General features: G+C 41.2%; 2 protein-coding genes and 1 long non-coding RNA gene across 4 annotated transcripts; 1 reads left to right on the top strand and 2 right to left on the bottom strand.

The window, feature by feature from the left end:
• The first annotated feature begins 33 nt into the window (after positions 1-33).
• Positions 34-1,134, top strand: LOC145432118 (uncharacterized). Its single transcript, XR_013912392.1, has 2 exons — positions 34-166; positions 593-1,134. It is a non-coding gene; the product is annotated as an uncharacterized LOC145432118 (long non-coding RNA).
• A 13,539-nt stretch (positions 1,135-14,673) lies between these two features.
• Positions 14,674-17,497, bottom strand: LOC113033850 (polyubiquitin-like). Of its 2 annotated transcripts, none has more exons than XM_080308677.1 (2): positions 17,398-17,497; positions 14,674-15,408 (listed from the first exon to the last, which is right to left on the bottom strand). In XM_080308677.1, the coding sequence occupies exon 2, from the start codon at positions 15,394-15,396 to the stop codon at positions 14,923-14,925; it is 474 nt and encodes a 157-aa protein (XP_080164803.1). In that variant the 5' UTR covers positions 15,397-15,408; positions 17,398-17,497; the 3' UTR covers positions 14,674-14,922. The 2 variants fall into 2 exon arrangements, with proteins under 2 accessions (XP_080164803.1, XP_026043784.2); XM_026187999.2 differs by lacking the exon at positions 17,398-17,497 and adding an exon at positions 15,489-17,391.
• Positions 17,498-19,920: 2,423 nt separating this feature from the next.
• LOC113034234 (polyubiquitin-like) lies at positions 19,921-21,181 on the bottom strand. The gene is made up of 2 exons (XM_026188635.2): positions 20,756-21,181; positions 19,921-20,662 (listed from the first exon to the last, which is right to left on the bottom strand). Exon 2 carries the CDS (start codon positions 20,650-20,652, stop codon positions 20,188-20,190), a length of 465 nt encoding a protein of 154 aa, XP_026044420.2. The 5' UTR covers positions 20,653-20,662; positions 20,756-21,181; the 3' UTR covers positions 19,921-20,187.
• Positions 21,182-22,226: the final 1,045 nt, after the last annotated feature.

Below are 22,226 nucleotides of genomic sequence, written 5' to 3'. Positions count from 1 at the left end.
AAATGACTTTTCAGTTCTTTATCAGCTTCCTACCTTGTGATGACGTTTTCACTTCAAGTCTTCAAACGTGGAAACGTAAATGATGCTCGAGCAGCAGCTAAGTTGAAGGGCTCAGCCTTTATATACACTCTGCCTCAGCTGATCCACACCCTCACACTCACCTAAGGTTCGTTTTCCCTCTCTGCCATAACAACTTTCAGTTTCTATTGTCTAAGCATGACTTGGCTCTAATGCTGTAATTAAAAAGCCTTTCCTTCACAAAATCTAGACTTAAGAAAAATGCCTGCATGACCTGCAGAATCTCCTTATCATATTAGGTGTCCACAATTGTCACTTAAAGTCGAACTTTATGCTTTCTCACTTTTGAAAGTGATTACATCCTTGCATTACATACTTGAGTCTTTTGCTGATAGGTTTCTAAAAAGAAACATGCAGATTTAAAATATAACATGCAGCTTTCTATAGATGGATACATAAAAACACTTTATTTGTTACATTTATGATTAATGTATTTGAACGTAGACACAACACATTTGTGTCGGCCTTGGCTTATTAAAGTTCGTGTCTTGAACTTTGCCTGTGTGTGTTTCAGGTACTGCACTCTCAAAGACTGAATCAACCGGCATTTCAGCCATGGGTCATTGTGAGCATCACAGGGAAGGTTGAAGCCGCCCACTGCAGCTGTATGGCTGGAGTCGCGGAGAGCTGCACCCATGTCCCTGCTCTTCTGTTTAAAGTAGAAGCAACAGTGAGGATCTCTGGCACAAGGACTGTTACAGAGGAACCTGCATACTGGGTTTTGCTGGGTAATATGACCAAGATACAGCCAGAGGTTGGCCATAAGATAGACTTCTCCTCTTCAGCTGCCCAAAAAAAGGCTCTCTCAATCAAAACATAAACAGACCATCTGTAGTGACAGGTAAAAGAAGCCGTCCTCAAAACAGAAAAATTCCACCTGCTACTGTGGAGGAGTTGGATCAACTGATGGGAAAATATTTTTCCAAGCATAGTTCTGTTCTGAATAGCCCATAATGTTTTAATTTAGGGGGGCCTGTAAATAATTTGCATTTACTGATTATGTACTTACTAATTACCACTGTTCAAAAGTTGAATAAAGAAAAAATCAGGTGTTTACCTATTTTTAATTAAAACCAGTTTATAGAACATCACATCAGTTACAATGTAGAATCAGTGTCATGTATAGTTTACAAATGACAAAATGTTCACATAAAATGATGACAGCATTTATATAATATCACCCACTGCTAGCATTCTGTAATTTACTGTCTCTTTTGAAAATGTATCACTGCATATACAGCACAAGACTTTTAGGAGTATTTAACAAGAGCATTTCCCCTGGTTTTACTAACACACTGGGGCACATGTTCACCAAAACGCAGCAAACCTTTGCCATCTTATCCAGGAGGGTCACCTTTTCACCCTCACATGGAAGAAGTAATCTGATTGGCATGGTGTTAGCATATAGTATGTATGTAGCATGTACAAAGATTTCGTAGTGCCCCATGTGTAGTGTTGGAACCCAGTCATTCATTTCATAGGCTGGTTTGCTGCAATAACGCCAAATAATTAGCAACTTTATAAATAAAGGTAGTTCTTCATGTTTGTTCTAATTTGCTATGACCTCAGAGCGCATTGAAAATAAAAAGAGTAACTTACCAGAATGAAAATACTGAAGCACACCAACAGATATCTGTGGATGGTAGAGAACTGAATATCAGCTCGTCTCACAGCTGCTATCCAGGCTAGACGCCTTCTTTTGGTAACATCCAACACATAAGCTCCCTCATGATGCTTCCAGGTGAGGAAACAATGAAAAGAGAGCCCGTTTTCAAGCTTATTCCTTTGCTGGTAGTGCAATCTAACATTACAACCGACCACACAGCAAGCATTTGTTTGGCCTGCTAATATGGCGCCTCAACCAAAAATCCTGGCCACGCCCCATCCGGTAAGATCACGCTCCAGAGCCCTATTAACGTACGGATCTAGAAAGAAGACGCTGCATTTTTAACTCTGAGGGAGATGGAGAATGAGCCTATTTCCAAAAAAAGTGGAGTGTGTTCCTTTAAGTACTATATTGTATATATTGTCAAAAACTAAAGTGTACATAGCAGTTGTTGCATCTTGTTTACTGTAACACTGACAGATAATTTCAAAGTCAAGTGAACGCTGCATTATAGTGAGATATTGTGTAATGTGAAATACTGTAAGCAAATAAATAAACTGTCTAATTCTTGCTAAACCTTTGACTCTGTTTTTTTTAATCCAACTGTTTTGCAGATGAACATAAAACATGTTGTTACTTTTAGTATTATTATTATCATCATCATCATTGTTGCACTAAATACATTTTAAATAAAGGATACTTTGATATACATTCTACTGTAAGGTTGGAAATGTGTTTTCTTCACTCTGAAATATCTTTTGAAATGCATTTTGTTTTGAAAAAAGATATTTTCAATTTCAAAAATATCTTTTTTTGAGCATCACAAATACAACATATATTTACCATATATTTGAAATATATTTTGGCCAGGAAAAATGTATTCTTTTACCGTATGGGCGTGCTGCCCCTAGTTAAAATATTATACTCATATTCTAGGAATACACGACTATTGCAGTTCTTTTTTTTTTTTTTTCTTTTTTTTGCCTGTCCCATTTGGTTGTTTAGCCGTCAGAATTGTTGTCTGAAGACCAACAAGGATACCCAATGGATTTATTTTGCCAAATGGATCATCGTGGCATTGCCGTATTGGTCCATTTGATCGACCTTTGTTTTTATTATTTATTTTATTTTATTTTCAGTTGTTACAGACGGGACAGACATAAGTGAGGGATAGGAAAGGGAGAAAGAAAGAGGAAGGAAAAGAAAAACAGAAGGGGAGAGGGACAGTGAGAAGGGGGGGGGGGGGGGATGAGCTGGTACATACCTGAGCGCCCAGCCCCGGACACCAAGAACCACCAATGCACCGACCCCTGAGGGCATCAGTCACCGGCAGGGAGTGTGGTGAGGGGAGATAGGCCTTGGAGGGCCTGGGAGTTCCCAGAGAGGTGGAGTCTAAGACCCGACCTGACATATAGACACAGACAAACAGGCACACACAGACACAAACATGCATTCCCACCCTCATGCACACATATACAAACACTCAGCACTCACCCAACGTAAGGATTGACATAAATGGACATGTACACACAATCACACTCCCCAAACATACTCTATACCCCGGGTCCAGGTACCCTCGCCCCCAGAGGGGAAAACAGAACCCAGACCCAAGAGATGTTACCCTTCCCCCCGAGGTGGAGGCAAGCAGACCGTCCCAGGCTCCGCAGCAGCAGGGAGGCCAATCGGACAGCCAACATCTCCTCCCAGCCCCCCCGCCCCGATAGCTAGCAGAGAACGGGGGTGTGTGAAGACCCCATACCTCCCTCCTCCCGCTCATGTGTAGTGTTGCTGCGTGTTGTTCTAAAGTGCATTTAAAACAAGGGAGAGCATGGTGCTGCTGCCAGAGAGCAGCAGGTGTTAGCACGGCCCCTCCCGAGAACCCTCAAGGTCTACATGGATTTAAAATTGAGAGGTGGGCACCGGCGCCAGAGGTAGGTTTGAGTACACAGACCGTCCACTGGACGCCGTTAACGTGCCCACCCTCAAGGCCCTATATATATGTGTGTGTTATGAGAGTGTAAGTAATGTGGATGTCTAAGTTGTGAGATAAAATTGAGGCACAGGTGGCCAGAAGGGGACAGAGGGGGGGGAGGAATGTCTCCCCTGCACCCTGGTGACACACCCGCACCCCAAGGCCCTACCTGTGTGGGTGAGTGTGGTGGAGCGGGAAGAGGGAGGTAGCCGGGGATGGGGAGGAAAAGGAGGGAGGGGAGGATGCCCCTCCCTAGGGCCAGCTCCCCCGCTGACCCCAGTAGGCACCCCCGTCCTTGGACTATTGCAGTTCTTAAAGCATAGACAGACAAAATGAAAGCATTTTGCTTGTTTTTTTTAAGGGGGATGGACGTTAACATAGATATTTAGCCATAACACTACAATATATTCCCCACAAATCAAAGTCCAACATTTTCTTTATTTAGTTTTAATCAGGAAGCAAAAAACAGGAGTAAAAATAATAATCTATTGCTCCTAAAACAGTAACAGTTATAATATTCATCTAGCATTGCATATAGTATTTTTACAACTGCAAGCATTGCTGGAAATGTTGCCTCACACACTCAGTTAGGTATGCTTATGTCCACATCACTATCCAGCAACATTTGTCACCAACAAATGGACACAGCTGGAAGGAAGACAGAAACATTTTTCAACCCTTTTTTCCTAGAATTCTATGATTTCTTCCAAAATCATGCTCACATTCCCACTGCTACCTGGTTTTGTAATTATATGCTTTGTTCAATTGTCACCATGTAATGTATTATGATAAAGTCAGGCACAGGCTGTTTGCAGAAGTGGTTAAAGGATAGGTTAACAAATCGTTAGAAGTACTGAACAAAGTGATGGTAATTTATATGAGAATACTGTTACAGATATATGCTGATTAATGATTAATTGATTATCTGCCATTACTACCTCCTGCCATGCAGATGAAAAACAAAACACTTTCTGTGTGATAACTGAAAGTGTTTTGTAATAACTGTCTTTCACTTACAGCACAGAGGCATATCTGACTGGAAGAACGCTGTGTACAGTGGTTGTGTGACTGGAGGAGCTATAGGCTTTTGCGGTATGTAACTTACTTTATTAACTTACATTACAGCAAATTTATGCATTTTGTCCACGTGTTTATGTTTCTGTTTTGCAGCTGGTCGGGAGGCTGGTGTTTATTCTCTGCTGCAATTAAACATGACTTGCGGTGAAGCTCTATGGAGTGGCTCGATGGACAAAAACATAAATATTACACATGTGGCCCAGAGAAAGAAGACTCGCGTTGTGAGTTTGCTAACCCTGATGTTTCCCTGCACATCAATGATTGCTGTTAAAGCAGAATTGAAGTGTACTGTTCAAACACAGGGATTTTAAGTGGCACCACAGTGGGTTAAAACAAACAAACAAACATAAAAAAAAAAAGACATGTCGGTTTTTCCTGTGACTTTCATATTGTGGACAGTTAGAGCAAGGAATGCCAATTTCTCATGGTGAATCTTCAAAGACAGAGCAGAGTGGGTCTGCTTCAGTGGTGCATTCATCAGGTGATGAAAGCTGAACTTGTGTGAATTTCACTCTGGGTCTGTAAAAACTCAGATGAGCAATGTTCTGCCTGTAAAACATTGGTTTGTGTGTAATCCACACCAGGATTATTTATAATAAAAGCATTTTTTAAAATTGTGGATTTACTACTTTTCCTTGATTATTAAAGGACTACAACACCCAAACTAGTCATTACATTTGCTTTAATTCTGAAATTTTGTTTTTATTATAGCGAAAGTAGTCTTCAGGAAAAGTTCTCCAGGCTTCTTGAAGGACATTCAATTCAATTCAATTCAATTTTATTTATATTGCACCAAATCACAACAACAGTCGCCTCACAGCACTTTATATTGTACAGTAGATCGTAGAATAATAGATACAGAGAAAAACCCAACAATCATATGATCCCCTATGAGCAAGCACTTTGGCGACAGCGGGAAGGAAAAACTCCCTTTTAACAGGAAGAAACCTCTGGCAGAACCAGGCTCAGGGAGGGGCGGTCATCTGCTGCGACCGGTTGGGGTGAGAAGGAAGACAGGATAAAGACATGCATTCAAAGCTCTTCTTTGGATGTTGGCTGCCTTTCCTTCCCTTCTCTGTCAAGATGATCCTACTATTCACTAATGTTGAGGTCCAGGGTTTGGGGAGGCCAATACACAACTGATAGCATTCCATAATGTGTTTTTCTATTTGAAGATGGTGGTGTTGTAAATGCTATTGTATAATTACGTTAGCACAATGGTGATAGGAAGGCCCCAACCCCGCCTTCCTAATGTGGGAGCCAACCAATAGGACCACTCCCTCCATGTCTGCGACCAGTGAGACCACAATCATCCCCATCTAACAAGGTACCAGTGATATGAGACACATATGTTGCTTTCCACTTGTATGCACAATCATACTGGGTCACAGGTGGTATAGGGGAAGTCTAGTAAACAGGTCCCTGGTGGCAGGAAACTAAGTCCGTGGGTCAGAGGGGGCCAGCCGAGATTCAGTCTCTGAGCATGTTACATGTAGGACATTGGGTTCTGTGTTCCCTCTGTTTGGTTTCTGCCCATGTGTTCCTTCTGTTCTCTGTCTGTTACTGTGTCTCTGAGTCCAGTCTGTGCATTTCCTGTTTTATTTTGAAGGTCTGTGTCTTATGTCAGTGTGTTCAGTTTTGTGCTCTCCCTGTCTCGTCTGTGTAATCAGTGTCAGCCGTGTCTCCCAGCTGTTTCCTTTCAGTCCTGTTCACCTCTTGTATTTAGTGTCTGAGTCTTCCCCTGTTCGTCGTTGCGTCATTCTTCATTCTACTCTGTTTGTTCTGTTTGCCCGGTTTCCTGTCTGTTGCTTCCCCAGTTTAGTTAGTTTTCTGTTCAATTGGCAAACTCCCTATAAAGACGGGTGTTTTGACTCCACGTTTGTCTCTGTGAGTCCTGCTCTTGGGTGCCTGCCTGCCTTCACACAGGCATGACATTTTCTTCTTTTCTTTCTGTTATTTATCTTCCTTCGTTGAGTCTCTGTTTCCTCCTTTTCTGCTTTACAGTTTTTCACTTTTTCCTTTTTATTTGTTTCCTGTGTTTGTTCCTGCTGCTTTTATTAGATGCAAGCTCCTCTGCAGAAAGAAACACAATGTAGGACACATGTAGCTTTGAAAGATGGGTGCAACACTGACTGTCCAGCTCAGCTCAAAATTCAGTGTTTAGACATTTTTCTAGCTCTCCCATCTTCTTCTTCTTCATCCTCCTCCTCCTCCTCTCTTGGTCTCCTCCTCGAACCGCCTGGTACTGGGTTGGGGGGCAATAGCACAGGAGCATCCTGGCCATTGTCTCCATCGTCATCACTGTCATCTGCGTCACTATCAGGAACACTTTCAGTGTCGCTCTCAGATCCCTCATCTTCCCACCACCACCTCATTTCGTCCATTGGATCTTCTTCTGCTCCATTATTGTACAAGGGTCGTTCTATTTCTAGAGGTGGATTTCTTTCTCTGTAATCTCCTGCTCCCATCTCTGCTAAATGAATGACCAATGGTTGTTCTATTTGTTGGGGTGGATTTCTTTCTCTGTTATCTCCTACTCCCATCTCTGCTCCATTAATGACCAAGGGTCGTTCTATTTGTTGGGGTAGATTTCTTTCAATGTTATCGGCTACTCCCATCTCTGCTCTATTATTTTCCCAGGGTCCTGCTATTTCCTGGGGAGGATTTATTTCGATGCCTCCTACTGGAACATCAACTGCCTCCTCTTGTTGTGGCAGTTGATTATCAACTACACCAAGCAACTGATCGATTTCAAGCCAGGGGAACATCATGTGAACTGCTATAAGATTTCTCTGTTGCAGCCATTCCAAAACCAGCTCATCGACTGCTAGCCCTACACCAACATGGTTTTGTTCACCATCGTCAAGGTTTTGTGAGCCGCCTCTATCCATTTTTTGAAAACAGTCTGCTTTAATAGACTGGAGGAAACTGGTCGGTACAGCTGTCAAACTTTAGCTGATTGGTATAGAACTTTTAAAATGTCCTTGAAAAAGAGTTTAAATCGGTTTAGCAAACCGTTTAAAAACACGGAGCAAATGTGAACTAATCGCAACTGATTGCTGTGAGGAACACTGCGAACTAACGGCTATTTGAGGATTTTCAGAGATCAAAGTCAAGATTTTGATTGGTTATGCTTCGATCTGACTTTTGTGACGTCATCAAATTCGGTTCATTGTGGTGACGGTCAACGTTCTGCTGATGAAAAAATGTCGCCGGTGACTGAAACTAATAATCAGTCCGCTGTAACTGTATGCCAGGCGTTTATTAGCAGCCAACATGAACGTCCGTACACTCGTAACAGGAAGTACACATAACCCCTAGAGAGAACCACAGCGACACCTGCTGGAACTCTCCGTAACAGCAGAAACAGGAGGCAGTATGGACAAACATAACATTGCTGTTATCTACACAGGTGAAGCATTTCCCACAAAGCCTTGAATGAATTATAGTGACAGAAAAGATGGCGCCATTTTTCACGTAGTAGATACCGCCTGTTGGCTGTTTGGTTTACGTTCACACCACTCCATGAGTATTGTGCATAAAGTTTAAAGTATTCCTCAGGCTCATGATTTTGTTTTCCTTTCTGGCTGAATTAAAATTAATTCATTTAATAAATGATGAAGAGATGAACGTCATAGATTTCCTTTGACAATTTTTGTGTTCCTACTCTTGTGACCTGTGATGGTATTTTTTTTAATGTATTTGTATTCTATTGCATTCTCAGAGTCTGGCCCAATAGGAGCGCTGAATCCCACTTTAGACTACCAATCGTCAGTCGACGGAAGTTTCGTCACCACAACAACAACATGTACCGGGACAGCAAAGCAGCCGGTAAGTCCGCTATTTTTTTTATGGAAACTTGCATTTCTTTTATGTTTACGGTAAATTATAGACTCTAAGATGCTCCTGGACTTAGCTGAAATTACACGAGGCTGAATAGTTCATTCAACTCTTACTTTAGGGTAGGGCTGCTCAATTAATGGAATTTTAATCACGATTACGATCTGGGCTTTCAACGATCATTAAAAATGACTGAGCCGATTATTAGCCCCTCCCTTTACTCTCGCGCTGCTCCGTGTGGCAAATCGAGCGCACCTCTCTGCATTTCGAACACGCATCACAACAATTAGGAGGACCCGAGGGAAGCTCGGAAAGCTAAGCAGAAGTTGTTTGGAGAGGAGAGTGACTGCCGTTGGTTGAAAAGAGAGGTAAAAAAAAAAACTTCAGTGGTGTGGAAACATTATGGGTTTGCGAAGTCAGACGTGGATCAAGTAGACATAGTGTGTAAACTTTGCTATGGTGTCATAGCTGCACCACAGAGCAACACTGCAAAGTTCACGAAACATAGATGTTTACATTTTTCATTTATTTTTTATATTGCAAACATTTGCACTGTTATCAGTATTTGCACACTATTTTATATTATTTTTTAAAGTCATTATTCAATACATTGTTATTGTTAACCCTTTAAATCCCCGTAGAACCGAGCCGCGTAAGCTAGCGCAATAATTTGTTTTGCATATGAAACTGGAGGAGTTGTACTTACATCTTATGCCATCAGCTTGTCCTCGGTCACGGTTTCCTTCCACATAAAGCTTTGCAAAAATTGCATAAAAAGCGCTTGCAGGAACAAAAACATAATATTTCAGAAACACGCTTTGCGTAACACTTCCCACATTGAAACAGACATCAGCGAAAACTGTCGCATGTCCGCCATTTCCTGTCCGAAACCGGAAATGACATCATTTTCTCGGAAAATGTAGGTTTTTACTTGTAGGCCTTAAAAGCCTATACTGGTGTTTTTATAAGTCACGTTTGACTTTTCTGAATAGTTTCTGGGATGCTTAGAACTCGAATTGCACTGCTGGAAATAGTTTATTTTGATGCACCTGCTGTTTTCTTTGCAAATTTGCATCATAGGATTGTTTTTTGTTTTTCCTGCAGTATATAAAAATTGCTGTATCTCTAAAATAAAACTATGAAGACACTCAAAATAAATTTCCTGTTGTTGTAAACTATTTTTTGCAACTTTTTTGTATTTAAAGTTTTGAAGGATAAGCCTCTTAAATTTCCCCAAGCAGAAATATATGTAAAAAAAACAAAAACGATTTTCAATTTTTTTGTAGTCTATTGCACTTTTTTGCAATTAATGTAATTACTATGGACTTAATGCAGACATATTATTAAAACATGGCCTATAACAGTTGTATTGATGTATAGCAACTTGAAATGCTCCCAAAAATGGCACTACAGCATGTAAAAAAAATAATATAAGCTCTGGCGGACTTGGTTCTATGGTAGGTCTTAAAGGGTTAAATAAATATCGTCAAATAATCGAGATCTCAATTTCAGTGAAAATAATCGTGATTATCATTTTTGCCATAATCAAGCAGCCCTACTTTAGGGTAAATGTTAGCTGCGCGGTAGCCAGCATCTAATGCATTACGCCCATTTCTAGTGTTTTCAAATGGCTACACCTGATGACGGCGACACTAGCAATTCGTGTTATAAATCCAGATGCCCCTGCACATCGTCAGCAGGCCGGGTGAGAAGTATGGTCTTCACCAAACCTCCACAGGAGCTGCTCAACCGAGTCGCTGCCTTCACTCAGGCACAGACGGTATCCACGCGCCTTCACGTCTGCAGTGCCCGGTGGTGCTTTCCGTGGCTCGTTACAAACGATGTGACATATATGAAGTCGTAAGTGTATCGTGTATTTAATATCGTACTAGGCAGATTTACTGCACTACCATTTACTACACATTTACCTGTGTATGGCTATTGTCAGTAAATGCTGCTCATCGTAAACTTTCTTTAAGTGTGTAACATTCACAATGATACTGTTGTTGGTAACGTGTATGATTCCAGCGTACCTGACAGGCACTATTGACTTTTTGTACACAGTTGATTATGTAAAGCCCCTCGCATTGGATTCATAATCAAGTTCACTGATTGACTGCCCTGCAGTGCTGTTTTCCTGTATTCCTGTTTCATCCACTTTAATAAAGTGTCCTGTGTTATAGTAACAGTGAGTTGTGGATTCACTTAATGAATGCCTAAGTTGGGCTTTAATCTGCCTTAGACTTACTGGTCTTCTTTGAATCAGCACCACAATAATCGTAAGGGCACTGACAAAACATGCAAGTATAAATAAATAAAATCTATTGAAAGAGAAATATGTTTGATATGTTTTTATTAAGTTGCACACAAATAGCATTCTCTGCCAACAGGCTCAGAAGACAAAACTGTATAGAAACTGTGGAGGCAAATTTCTTTTCTCTTGTATTAATCACATGTTTAATCATATCACATTAGTTATAGTAATATCACTTTCTCACTTTACGAGCACTCCCATCACCAGTTTACATGCATGTGGAATGTTAACACAGTGAGGCCATTGTAATGGGAGACGTTAAACAGATAGTGGGATGATCCTAGTGTTTCACTGGGATGCTCTCTCCACATTGCAATGTGTTTATTAAACCCACTTCATATCAAGCTCACTGGGTGTGTTGCAGGTTATTGTTAAAATTTCCATAACAAAACACAACACAGACCGGAACCACAGAAGCAATGTGTACATGCAGGTGGCAAACACAAGTTTTTGAAGTATTTGTACAACACATGCCTCTGCAACAGCTTCAGTGTTTCCTAGAATTGATTCGGAAACAATAACAAAGCTATTATCTATATGTTATGACAGTCAAATTTCCCCCAAATAGTCTTGGTTGAGGTCGAGTGACTGTGAAAGGTATATGATCACAACATTTTCATAATGAACTATTCAGTGACCCGTCTTCAAATATTTAGTCACAGGACAAACATAATCTCTCATAGCATCTTTGTCATGATTTTACAACTCTTTGACCTTTGACAAGTGGACCCTAGCATGGCAGCAAAGTGCAACAATATCTCTTCGTGTACGGGTCAAGAGTTCAGGGTATGCATTTAATTTCTTGCATGTCTGTAAATGACTAGTACAATGGTATGAATAATCCTTCACATTTTACCAGTATAAAAGTAAAACAATTACATCGTCTCATCGGGGCAACCTAAAAGACTCCTTTTATGGCTAGTCTTTGCACATCATAATAACACAGAAGAGAAGAAAGCAATTCATTCTCGATTGCTGTTAATTCCAGGGGATTTTCCAACCGGTTTTGGTTATTGCATGTGCACTGATAATGCTTACTGTCCTGTCATTGTAAGCCAGTCAAAATACATAAATAACACATTGTGATCATGCTGAAGACCACAGACGGCAGTCCAGGCGTCCCGCACTTAGACTGACTCGAGTCAGTCTAAGTGCGGGACATTGTCTTAAAAAGTGGGACAAGGAATAGAAATGCTGTACAAACCCACATAAAGAGGGGCATCTGGTCACCTGGGTAGGCCTATAATAGATGTATTGGAGTCAAAACCACTGAAGGATTTTAAAAATAATTCTGTGCTGAACTGGGAAACAAAAGTGACTTCAGTAATCAAAGAAGTGACTTCAGTAATGGCAACAATAGTTATTCATTTGTGTTTTAAAGGTAATACTGTTGGTTATGTGTGTGGGCACACACATCACACTGTGGACTCTGTGGAGAACAAATTGCGTTAGATATCACGAAATACGTTTAAAATTCGTTGGCATGCCGAGCAAAGAGCCCTTTAAAGTGAAATGCTGTTTATTTGCCATCTGACGATATCATGTGGAGTTGCGTCCTGCCACCTGTAGGGGCGCTGTTTTGGAAACCCCCATATGCGTCATATGCTCGTCAAATGATCGTTTGGAAGTTGATCAAAACAACCCCTTGATACCTGACCAAACAGGTTTATCCACTAAGTGGGGGATGAACAGCTGGGAAACAGCTGCTGACAGGATTACCAGGAAAAAATCGGTCTAATTTTAGTTGACTGTACTTTTTTAGTTTTAGACATGATTTACAGGGAAACAAAACAGAAAGGGCAGAACAGAGATGGGTGCACTGTGATAACGAATTGTCATGATGACCAACAATGCGGTAACGAAATGATCCTCGGTAGAAATAAGGGTCTCAAAGTGTGCTAAGAAAAAAAAAAAGGGTGGGAATGGATGTTTGTATATGTGTGTGCCTGTATGTCTGTGTCTATATGTCAGGTTGGGTGTCAGACGCCACTTCTCTGGGGACATCTCAGGCCCTCCAAGGTTTGGAGGCCTATCTCCCCCTACCACCACTTCCCCTGCCAGTGGCGGACTCCCTCAGACATCGGTGCGTTGGTGGTTCTTTGTGTCCGGGGGTGGGCGTCCAGGTACACACCGGCTCACTCCTTGGCGGCCGCTTATCGGGGCCTGGAGCCTGGGGCTCGCTCGGGCCACTTCGGAGGTGGGGTGCCCCCGGCCTCTTGGCCTGGGGCTCGGTCACTCAGGCACGGCTGGCTGCCGGCGGAGCTCACGGGCGCGTCACTGCAACCCCCCCTGGCTTCTGCTCCACGGCTGCTGAGTGAGCCCTCATCTGGGACTCTCCTCAGCTCTTTCTGGGACAGTGGCACGGCTGCCCCTCTGTTGGTCTTCCTTGGTCTCTTGTGTTCTGGGGGCCTCTGGATGTCTGGAGTTTTGATCTCCTCCATACCTGCTTCATGCCCTGGAGGACGGGGCTGTGGCCCCCCCACACCCTCTAGCAGATCATTACATGAAGGAACCTTTTAAAAAAAAAAAACAAGCGCGTCCATGCTCACAGGTGTACACACGGGTGATCACGCCCACAAACTACACCCTTTTTGGCTCCTACCTCAAAGCACACTGTGTTCTGTTGATCTTATGTGCTGCACAATAATGTTTAATATTTAGTATTTACTGTCATATTCCCATATATCATTGTGATGTTGTTTATTCTATTACTCTTGTTCTGTTCTGCTTGTTTTCTTTTTTCTTTCTCAGCAGGTGACCCAGGTGATTGATATATGCATTTTTTTTCTTTTTTTCTTTTTTTTTTCTGCTCATTCGGTTGGTTTTTGTCTTTTGCCCTTCTCCCCCGTCCCTCTTCTCAGCTGTTTCTCTTTCCCTCTTTCTTTCTCCCCTTCTTTCCTCCAGTCAAGTCTGTCCCGTATTCAGTAAGCGAAAATAAAATAAACAATAAAAGGTGAATCAAATGGACCATTACGGCAAGGCTGGGATGGTCAATTTGGTAAAGTAAATCCGTTGGGCATCTTTCTTTGCCTTTAGACGACAATTCTGATGGCAAAAGAGCCAAACGGGACAGGCACAACCCCCCCCCCCCAAAAAAAAAAAAAACCACCTTACCATTGCATCACCACCACTCTCAACCCTTCACACTAGACGGGTTGGAGCCATGCTTTCATATTTATGCCAATCCTGACTTTACCAGCTGAATATCACAGCAGACATCGAGATTCAGACCAGTTGTCCAATAAAAACTCCAGTGTTGCTGAGCCTGTGTGAACTATGATCAAGTTCCTGTTCTCAGCTGACAGGACTGACACCTCCTGCACCTCGGCTGCATACCACCTAACAGCAACAAACGTAGATCACCTTTCTTCCCCATTCTGATGTTCGGTTTCAACTTCAGCAGGCGTTACTGGCCCTACCTACATATTTAAATGCACCTATATGCAGCTTGTGATCGGAAGTTCAGATATTTTTGTTTACAAGCAGCTGAACAGATGCACCTAGTAAATTGGATAGTCAGTCTTTATCTTCCTGTTTCTCTCTCTGTTGCCTGTCAACAATAAAAAATAAAAGACTAAAGCAACTACAAAAAAATAAATAAATAAATAAATAAAAATGCTGCTATAACATTTTAAATACTTGACTGGAATTATATATATTTTAAAATTTATCTAATAAAATACATTAGTTTATATGACTGAGAGTCTCATAAACTTTAAGAATGACAGTCCCCCTTCCTCCCTTCTTGAGCTGTCACGGACACAGGAAATGCAAAGAGAGAAAAACTTCTATTGGAAACTTTATTCTCTGTAATCAGTGCAGGTAACATGTATTTGTCATGACAGAGTCCATAAAATGCTGATTTGTATGAATTACAGTTGTTCGTTGTGCCAAATGAAAACACAGATTTGCTAACTTGTTACACAACACATAATGAGAACAGTGAATAAAAAAATAAATACAAGATTAGTCAAACTTATTAAGATTCTATAGTATACATTTTTTTTCTGGTGTATGAATCATGTTAAAGTGTCCTCAGCCTCCTCTCAGACGGAAAAACATGTAGATGGTGCTGTGGTTTCTGACGTTGTAGTCCTCCAGTTTGCCACCCTGCATCTCCCGGCCTTCATGAATGAGCCTCTGCTGGCTCGCTGGCACCCTCTCTCTCCCCTCGACTCTGTTCTTGAAGTTGCTCACAGTCTCGTCGAGCCTGATGTCATAGGTGCTGGAGTGTCCCTTTTCATTTCTGAGGAACACCTGGATGGGAGCAGGCGGAGGAGGCTCGGTGACCAGCAGGGACACCTGGGAGCCGTGCTGTAAGCCGTAGTAGCTGATGGGTTTGGAGTCATCGTTGAGAGGGGTCTTCTGGCCGTTTATGAAAACCAGTTTCTGCGTCTGAGGGTTGACTTCCAGTCTCTTGTAGATTTTTATTTTCAGAGAGCCAACTGTGTCCTCTGGGTTCACGGTCAGAGTGTGGGACTCACCCAGCATGTTAATAGTTATATCCATGTTGGTTGTAGTCTGAAAGAATTCAAAATAGTCCATTAGAAAACACACACACTGGGGAAAAATGACTTTTCAGTTCTTTATCAGCTTCCTACCTTGTGATGACGTTTTCACTTCAAGTCTTCAAACGTGGAAACGTAAATGATGCTCGAGCAGCAGCTAAGTTGAAGGGCTCAGCCTTTATATACACTCTGCCTCAGCTGATCCACACCCTCACACTCACCTAAGGTTCGTTTTCCCTCTCTGCCATAACAACTTTCAGTTTCTATTGTCTAAGCATGACTTGGCTCTAATGCTGTAATTAAAAAGCCTTTCCTTCACAAAATCTAGACTTAAGAAAAATGCCTGGCCTGTGGAGTCAGTCTAAGTGCGGGACATTGTCTCAAAAAGTGGGACAAGGAATAGAAATGCTGTACAAAGCCACATAAAGAGGGGCATCTGGTCACCGTAGGCCTATAATAGATGTATTGGGGGTCAAAACCACTGAAGGATTTTAAAAATAATTCTGTGCTGAACTGGGAAACAAAGAAGTGACTTCAGTAATCAAAGAAGTGACTTCAGTAATGGCAACAATAGTTATTCATTTGTGTTTTAAAGGTAATACTGTTGGTTATGTGTGCGGGCACACACATCACACTGTGGACTCTGTGGAGAACAAATTGCGTTAGATATCACGAAATACGTTTAAAATTCGTTGGCATGCCAAGCAAAGAGCCCTTTAAAGTGAAATGCTGTTTATTTGCCATCTGACGATATCATGTGGAGTTGCGTCCTGCCACCTGTAGGGGCGCTGTTTTGGAAACCCCCATATGCGTCATATGCTCGTCAAATGATCGTTTGGAGGTTGATCAAAACAACCCCTTGACACCTGACCAAACAGGTTTATCCACTAAGTGGGGGATGAACAGCTGGGAAACAGCTGCTGACAGGATTACCAGGCAGAAATCAGTCTAATTTTAGTTGACTGTACTTTTTTAGACATGATTTACAGGGAAACAAAACAGAAAGGGTAGAACAGAGATGGGTGCACTGTGATAAGGGATTGTCATGGTGACCAACAATGCGGTGACGAAATGATCCTCGGTAGAAATGAGGGTCTCAAAGTGAAAAAAAACCCCTTACCATTACATCACCACCACTCTCAACCCTTCACACTAGACGGGTTGGAGCCATGCTTTCATATTTATGCCAATCCTGACTTTACCGGCTGAATATCACAGCAGACATCGAGATTCAGACCAGTTGTCCAATAAAAACTCCAGTGTTGCTGAGCCTGTGTGAACTATGATCAGGTTCCTGTTCTCAGCTGACAGGACTGACACCTCCTGCACCTCGGCTGCATACCACCTAACAGCAACAAACGTAGATCACCTTTCTTCCCCATTCTGATGTTCGGTTTCAACTTCAGCAGGCGTTACTGGCCCTACCTACATATTTAAATGCACCTATATGCAGCTTGTGATCGGAAGTTCAGATATTTTTGTTTATAAGCAGCTGAACAGATGTACCTAGTAAATTGGATAGTCAGTCTTTATCTTCCTGTTTCTCTCTCTGTTGCCTGTCAACAATAAAAAATAAAAGACTAAAGCAACTACAAAAAAATGCTGCTATAACATTTTAAATATGGAATTATATATATTTCAAATCTGACGAAATCGCGTGGAGTTGCGTCCTGCCACCTGTAGGGGCGCTGTTTTGGAAACCCCCATATGCGTCATATGCTCGTCAAATGATCGTTTGGAGGTTGATCAAAACAACCCCTTGACACCTGACCAAACAGGTTTATCCACTAAGTCTGAGGGTCGACTGCCAGTTTCTCGTAGATTTTTATTTTCAGAGATTCAACTGTGTCCTGTGGGTTCACCCTCAGGTTAAGGAACTCACCCACCATAGTGATAGTTATATTCATTTTGACTGTCTGAAAGAATTAAAAAATAGTTCTTTAAATTACACCCGAAAAAAAGAGTTTTCTGTTATTTCTCGCAGGCTCGCCCAGCTTCCTACCTTGGGATGGCTTATCGAGGCAAAACAAACGTCGGAAATCTTTAGGTAAACAATGATGCTCACACAACAGCTGATCAGCGCCCGCCCACTCACTTAAGATTCGTTTTTGAACTCTGATGTAATAACTTTCGGTTTCTAGTGTCCAAACATCACGCAGTGCTATGGTGCTTTTGGTATTTTGATCAGAGACTATCCTTCTTTATAAACAAAACAAAACAAAACACGTGTTTACGACCAACCTACAAAGGGCGTGTTAGGTTAAGAAATATGGAAATCCCGATTTTTTTTTCAGATCTCTCTTTTGGTAACTCGGAATCAAATAAAGTATGATTCTGTTTAATTTTGAACACAAAGATATGCAAACTATTTATGAACATTTCCTTTTCGCTTTATTCTACTGGATGTGTTGCGGATCATTTCAATACTGGAGAAAACTTCTGACTGTATATGTGCACTGAGACACACACACACACACACACACACACACACACACACACACACACACACACACACACACACACACACACACACACACACACACACACACACTGTGAAAATAAAACTGATTTGAGTCTACTTTTGATACAGACAGTTGTAACTGACCTCGGGTCAGCGGGAAGCTTGTTCCAATGACCACAGTAATGTCAGCACCCTCAGGACTCTTAATGGTGAATTCCCTTTCAGTAATGTGTATGTAAGGACTGGCTGCTGCATTCTGAACATGCTGAAGTCTTCCTACTCAGGATTTGGATAGTCTTGCCAATTCATTGGATTAAATTCTTTTATAAATGCAAATGTTAACTAGCTACTGCTAACAATACTCCAGTGTCAAACCACACTTCTGCAGCAGTGTAATATAAAGAGCCTTAGATATTAGCAATTTATTGCTGATGTAGCTCCTTTGAATTAAGGAGATTGGCATCAGCCACAATGTTTCATTTTCACTTATTAATTTATTGTTTCACAATGTTTGCTGCCAGTGATATATGCAGGAACAGACATCACATATATGATATAGTAGAGTCTGTGGGGGACTAAATTATGTAAAATTCCTACATTGTATTGATGTCACACCAGAAATGTTCTTTTTAAGATCTGAATTACATGGAAACACAACAGAATGGTCAGAACAGAAGATTGGTACTGTGGTCATAAAGGGATGGACATGGACAGCAACAGTAATTAGTTAATCTGTGGTGACTAAATGATGCAGTAATAAGGGTTTCAAAGTGTGCTAAGAAAATATCTCCCACTAAACTAGCAGTAACAGCTTGAACTGTTCATACAAGGAAACACTGATCCATGTTGTTATATCATTAACACCAAATTCTGACTCTGCTATCTGAATGTTGCAGCAGAAATAGAGACTCAGCCTTCCATTGTCTAATTTTAGTGAACATGTGTGAATTATAGCCTCAGTGTCCTGTTTTTCACAGACATGATTGATACCCGGTGTGGTCTTCTGCTGCTGTAGTCCTTCTGGCTCGATGAGCTGTGTGTTCATAGTTCTTCTGCATTAGATATTTGAGTTAATGAACAGCTGAACAGTAGCCCAGTGAGTGTTTGTATCTCTCTCTCACTCACTTAAATCACTTTTCTTCCACATTCTAATGCTCACTTTGAACTTCGGGAAGCCACCTTGACCAGATCTACAAGGTTTAAATGTAGATATTCAGTTCAATTCCATCTAATTGCTGCCGTGTGCTTAGCTGGTTCGTTATGAGCAATAATGCGCAGTCGAGTGGTGTACCTAATAATGTGGCCACTGAATATATTTCTCTTTCTCACACTCTGTAGCCTACCAGTGACTAAACACCAAATACTCTAAAATATTCAGCTTATGGTGATTTTTCAGAAAGTAAGAAGAGAATAGTTTTGCTCACATTTTTTGAAATCCTCCAAGATAAATCTTCAGGAAACATTTCGTATATAAATGTATCTAACTGTAATAAAAGCCAGATAACTGAGATAATACAACAGACTTATGTTTATTGTAAATCTGCTTAATCTGATCAATGATTTTCACATACAGAAACTATTGTGATTAACACTTAAACAGTGGACTGGAACCATTACATCCTGCTGTTGTAACACTTGGAATACTCGACTTGGAAATTAAATATTAGATATTTTCTCTCTCTCTCTCTCTCTCTCTCTATGGCCTACCGATTACTAAATATCAAATGTCCAAATACTCTAAAATATTCAGTTTACGGAAATATTTTAGTATGTAACTTCTTGTTAAATTAAATTTTAAGACAAATCTTCAGGAAACAGCTTAATCTGACTACTATTGTGATTAACACTTCAACAGTGGACTGGAAACATTACATCCTGCTGTTGTAACACTTGGAATACTCGACTTGGAAATTTATATGACTGAGAGTCTCTTATAAACACTGAAACTGTGATTTTAGAACTACTTTTAATGGGACCCGTTTGTCTTGTGATCTATACGACATACAGCCCCCCCCCCCCCCCCCGGAGCTGACACAGACACAGGAAATGTTAAGACACATAAACTTCCGTTAGAAACTTTATTGTTTGTATTTAGTGCAGTTAACATGAATTTGTCATGACAGAATCCATAACACAGTGGTTTGTGTGACTTAAACACAAACTTTAACACAGAATGGTTAATGAACACAGACGGTGCAATCTGGAGGAATGTTTTTTTCTTCAAAATAAAAGCACTAATAAATTAAAAAAATATATACAAGATTGGTCGATATCATTAAAATTAAATAACATGCATGGGCTTCCTGGTGTATGAATCATGTTAAATTGTCCTCAGCCTCCTCTCAGACGTAAAGTCAACTCGATGGTGCTGTGGTTTCTGACGTTGTAGTCCTCCAGTTTGCCACCCTGCATCTCCCGGCCTTGGTGAATGAGCCTCTGCTGGCTCGCTGGCACCCCCTCTCTTTTCTCGACTCTGTTCTTGAAGTTGCTCACAGTCTCGTCGAGCCTGATGTCGTAGGTGCTCGTTTGTCCCTTTTCATTTCTGAGGAACACCTGGGTCGGAGGAGGCTCGGTGACCAGCAGGGACACCTGGGAGCCGTGCTGTAAGCCGTAGTAGCTGATGGGTTTGGAGTCGTCGTTGAGAGTGGTCTTCTGGCCGTTTATGAAAACCAGCCTCTGCCTCTGGGGGTCGACTCCCAGCATGCTCTGGATTTTTATTTTCAGAGAGCCAACCGTGTCCTGTGGGTTCACCCTCACGGTGTGGGACCCACCCACCATAGTGATAGTTATATCCATGTTGGCTAGTCTGAAAGAATACAAAAATAGTTCCTTATAATACAAACGCTCAGGAAATAAAAGACTTTTCAGTTATTTCTCACAGGCTTGCTCAGTTTCCTACCTTGCGATGGCTTATTGAGGCAAAACAAACTTCTCCGGAAACTTGAAGTCTTCAGTCGTGCTCAGGTAAACAATGATGCTCACACAACAGCTGAGCGGAAAGCTTCAGCTCAGCTCTTTATATACTCTCCCGCTCAGCTGATCAGCGTCCGCCCACTCACTTAAGATTCGTTTTCCATCTCTGCTGTTACAACTTTCGGTTTCTAGTCTCCAAACATCACGCTGCAGTGCTATGGTGCTTGGGGTGGTTTGATCAGAGACTATCCTTCCTTAAAAACAAAACAAAACACAATTCGACCAACTTACAAATTAAGCCACGTGCAGCGGTCGTGCGTCAAAGGGCGTGTTCGGTTAAGAAATATGGAAATGTCGATTTTTGAGATCTCTCAGATTGAAATAAATTATGAATTTATTTCATTTTGAACACAAAGATATGCATTTTTTAAATTAACATTTCCTTTTTGCTGTATACCACTGGATTGCTAACTATCAGCAGATTACTATATCACTGGCAGATTACTAAAAATGAAAAAAACTTCTGTCTGTATAGGTGCACCGAGGCAGCAATGTTCAAGCAACAGAACTTGACCGAGAATCAGCACATTTGTAAGATTTCTTCATTGTTACTGGAGTTTATGAGAGCTATCGCTATGTTCAATGAAACTTAGCACAGAGAACTGTTCTTAGTTAATGCGGTGCATCGAATTTTTCCATAATTAAATGTTAATGGTAATTTTATTTATATGGCAAATGTCACAGCAATAAAGTCAATGTGCTTAACATAAAAGATATCATAGACATCATAGGCATCCTATGATGCCGTGGACAGACACACACACACACACACACACACACACACACACACACACACACACACACACACACACTGTGAAAATAACACTGATCTGAGTCTGCTTTTGAATACGCACACAGTTGTAACTGACCTCAGGTCAGCGGGAAGCTTGTTCCAATGACGACAGTAATGTCAGCACCCTCAGCACTCTTCATGGTGAATTCACTTCCAGTCATTCTGTGCTGAAATGGAAGTTATAGTGATGTCAGTACTGGGTAATGTGTATGTAAGGACTGGCTGCTGCATTCTGAACATGCTGAAGTCTTCCTACTCAGGATTTGGATAGTCTTGCCAATTCATTGGATTAAATTCTTTTATAAATGCAAATGTTAATACTGCTAACAATACTCCAGTGTTAAACCACACTTCTGCAGCAGTGTAATATAAAGAGCCTTGGATATTAGTAAATATATCCTTTGAATTAAGGAGACGGGCATCAGCCACAATATTTAATTTTGAGTTATTAATTTATTGTTTCAAAAATTTTTGCTTTCAGTGATAAATGCAGGAACACACGTCAGATCACATATATGATATAGTAGAGTCTATGAGGGACTAAAATGTGTAAAATTCCTATAGTGTATTGAATTTTGCAGCAGAAATAGCGACTCAGTCTTAT

Source organism: Astatotilapia calliptera, chromosome 12 (assembly GCF_964374335.1).
Source record: "Astatotilapia calliptera chromosome 12, fAstCal68.1, whole genome shotgun sequence".
NCBI lineage: Eukaryota > Metazoa > Chordata > Actinopteri > Cichliformes > Cichlidae > Astatotilapia > Astatotilapia calliptera.
Note: the sequence above shows the minus strand (reverse complement) of the source record. Positions and strands in the feature narration are given on the sequence as shown.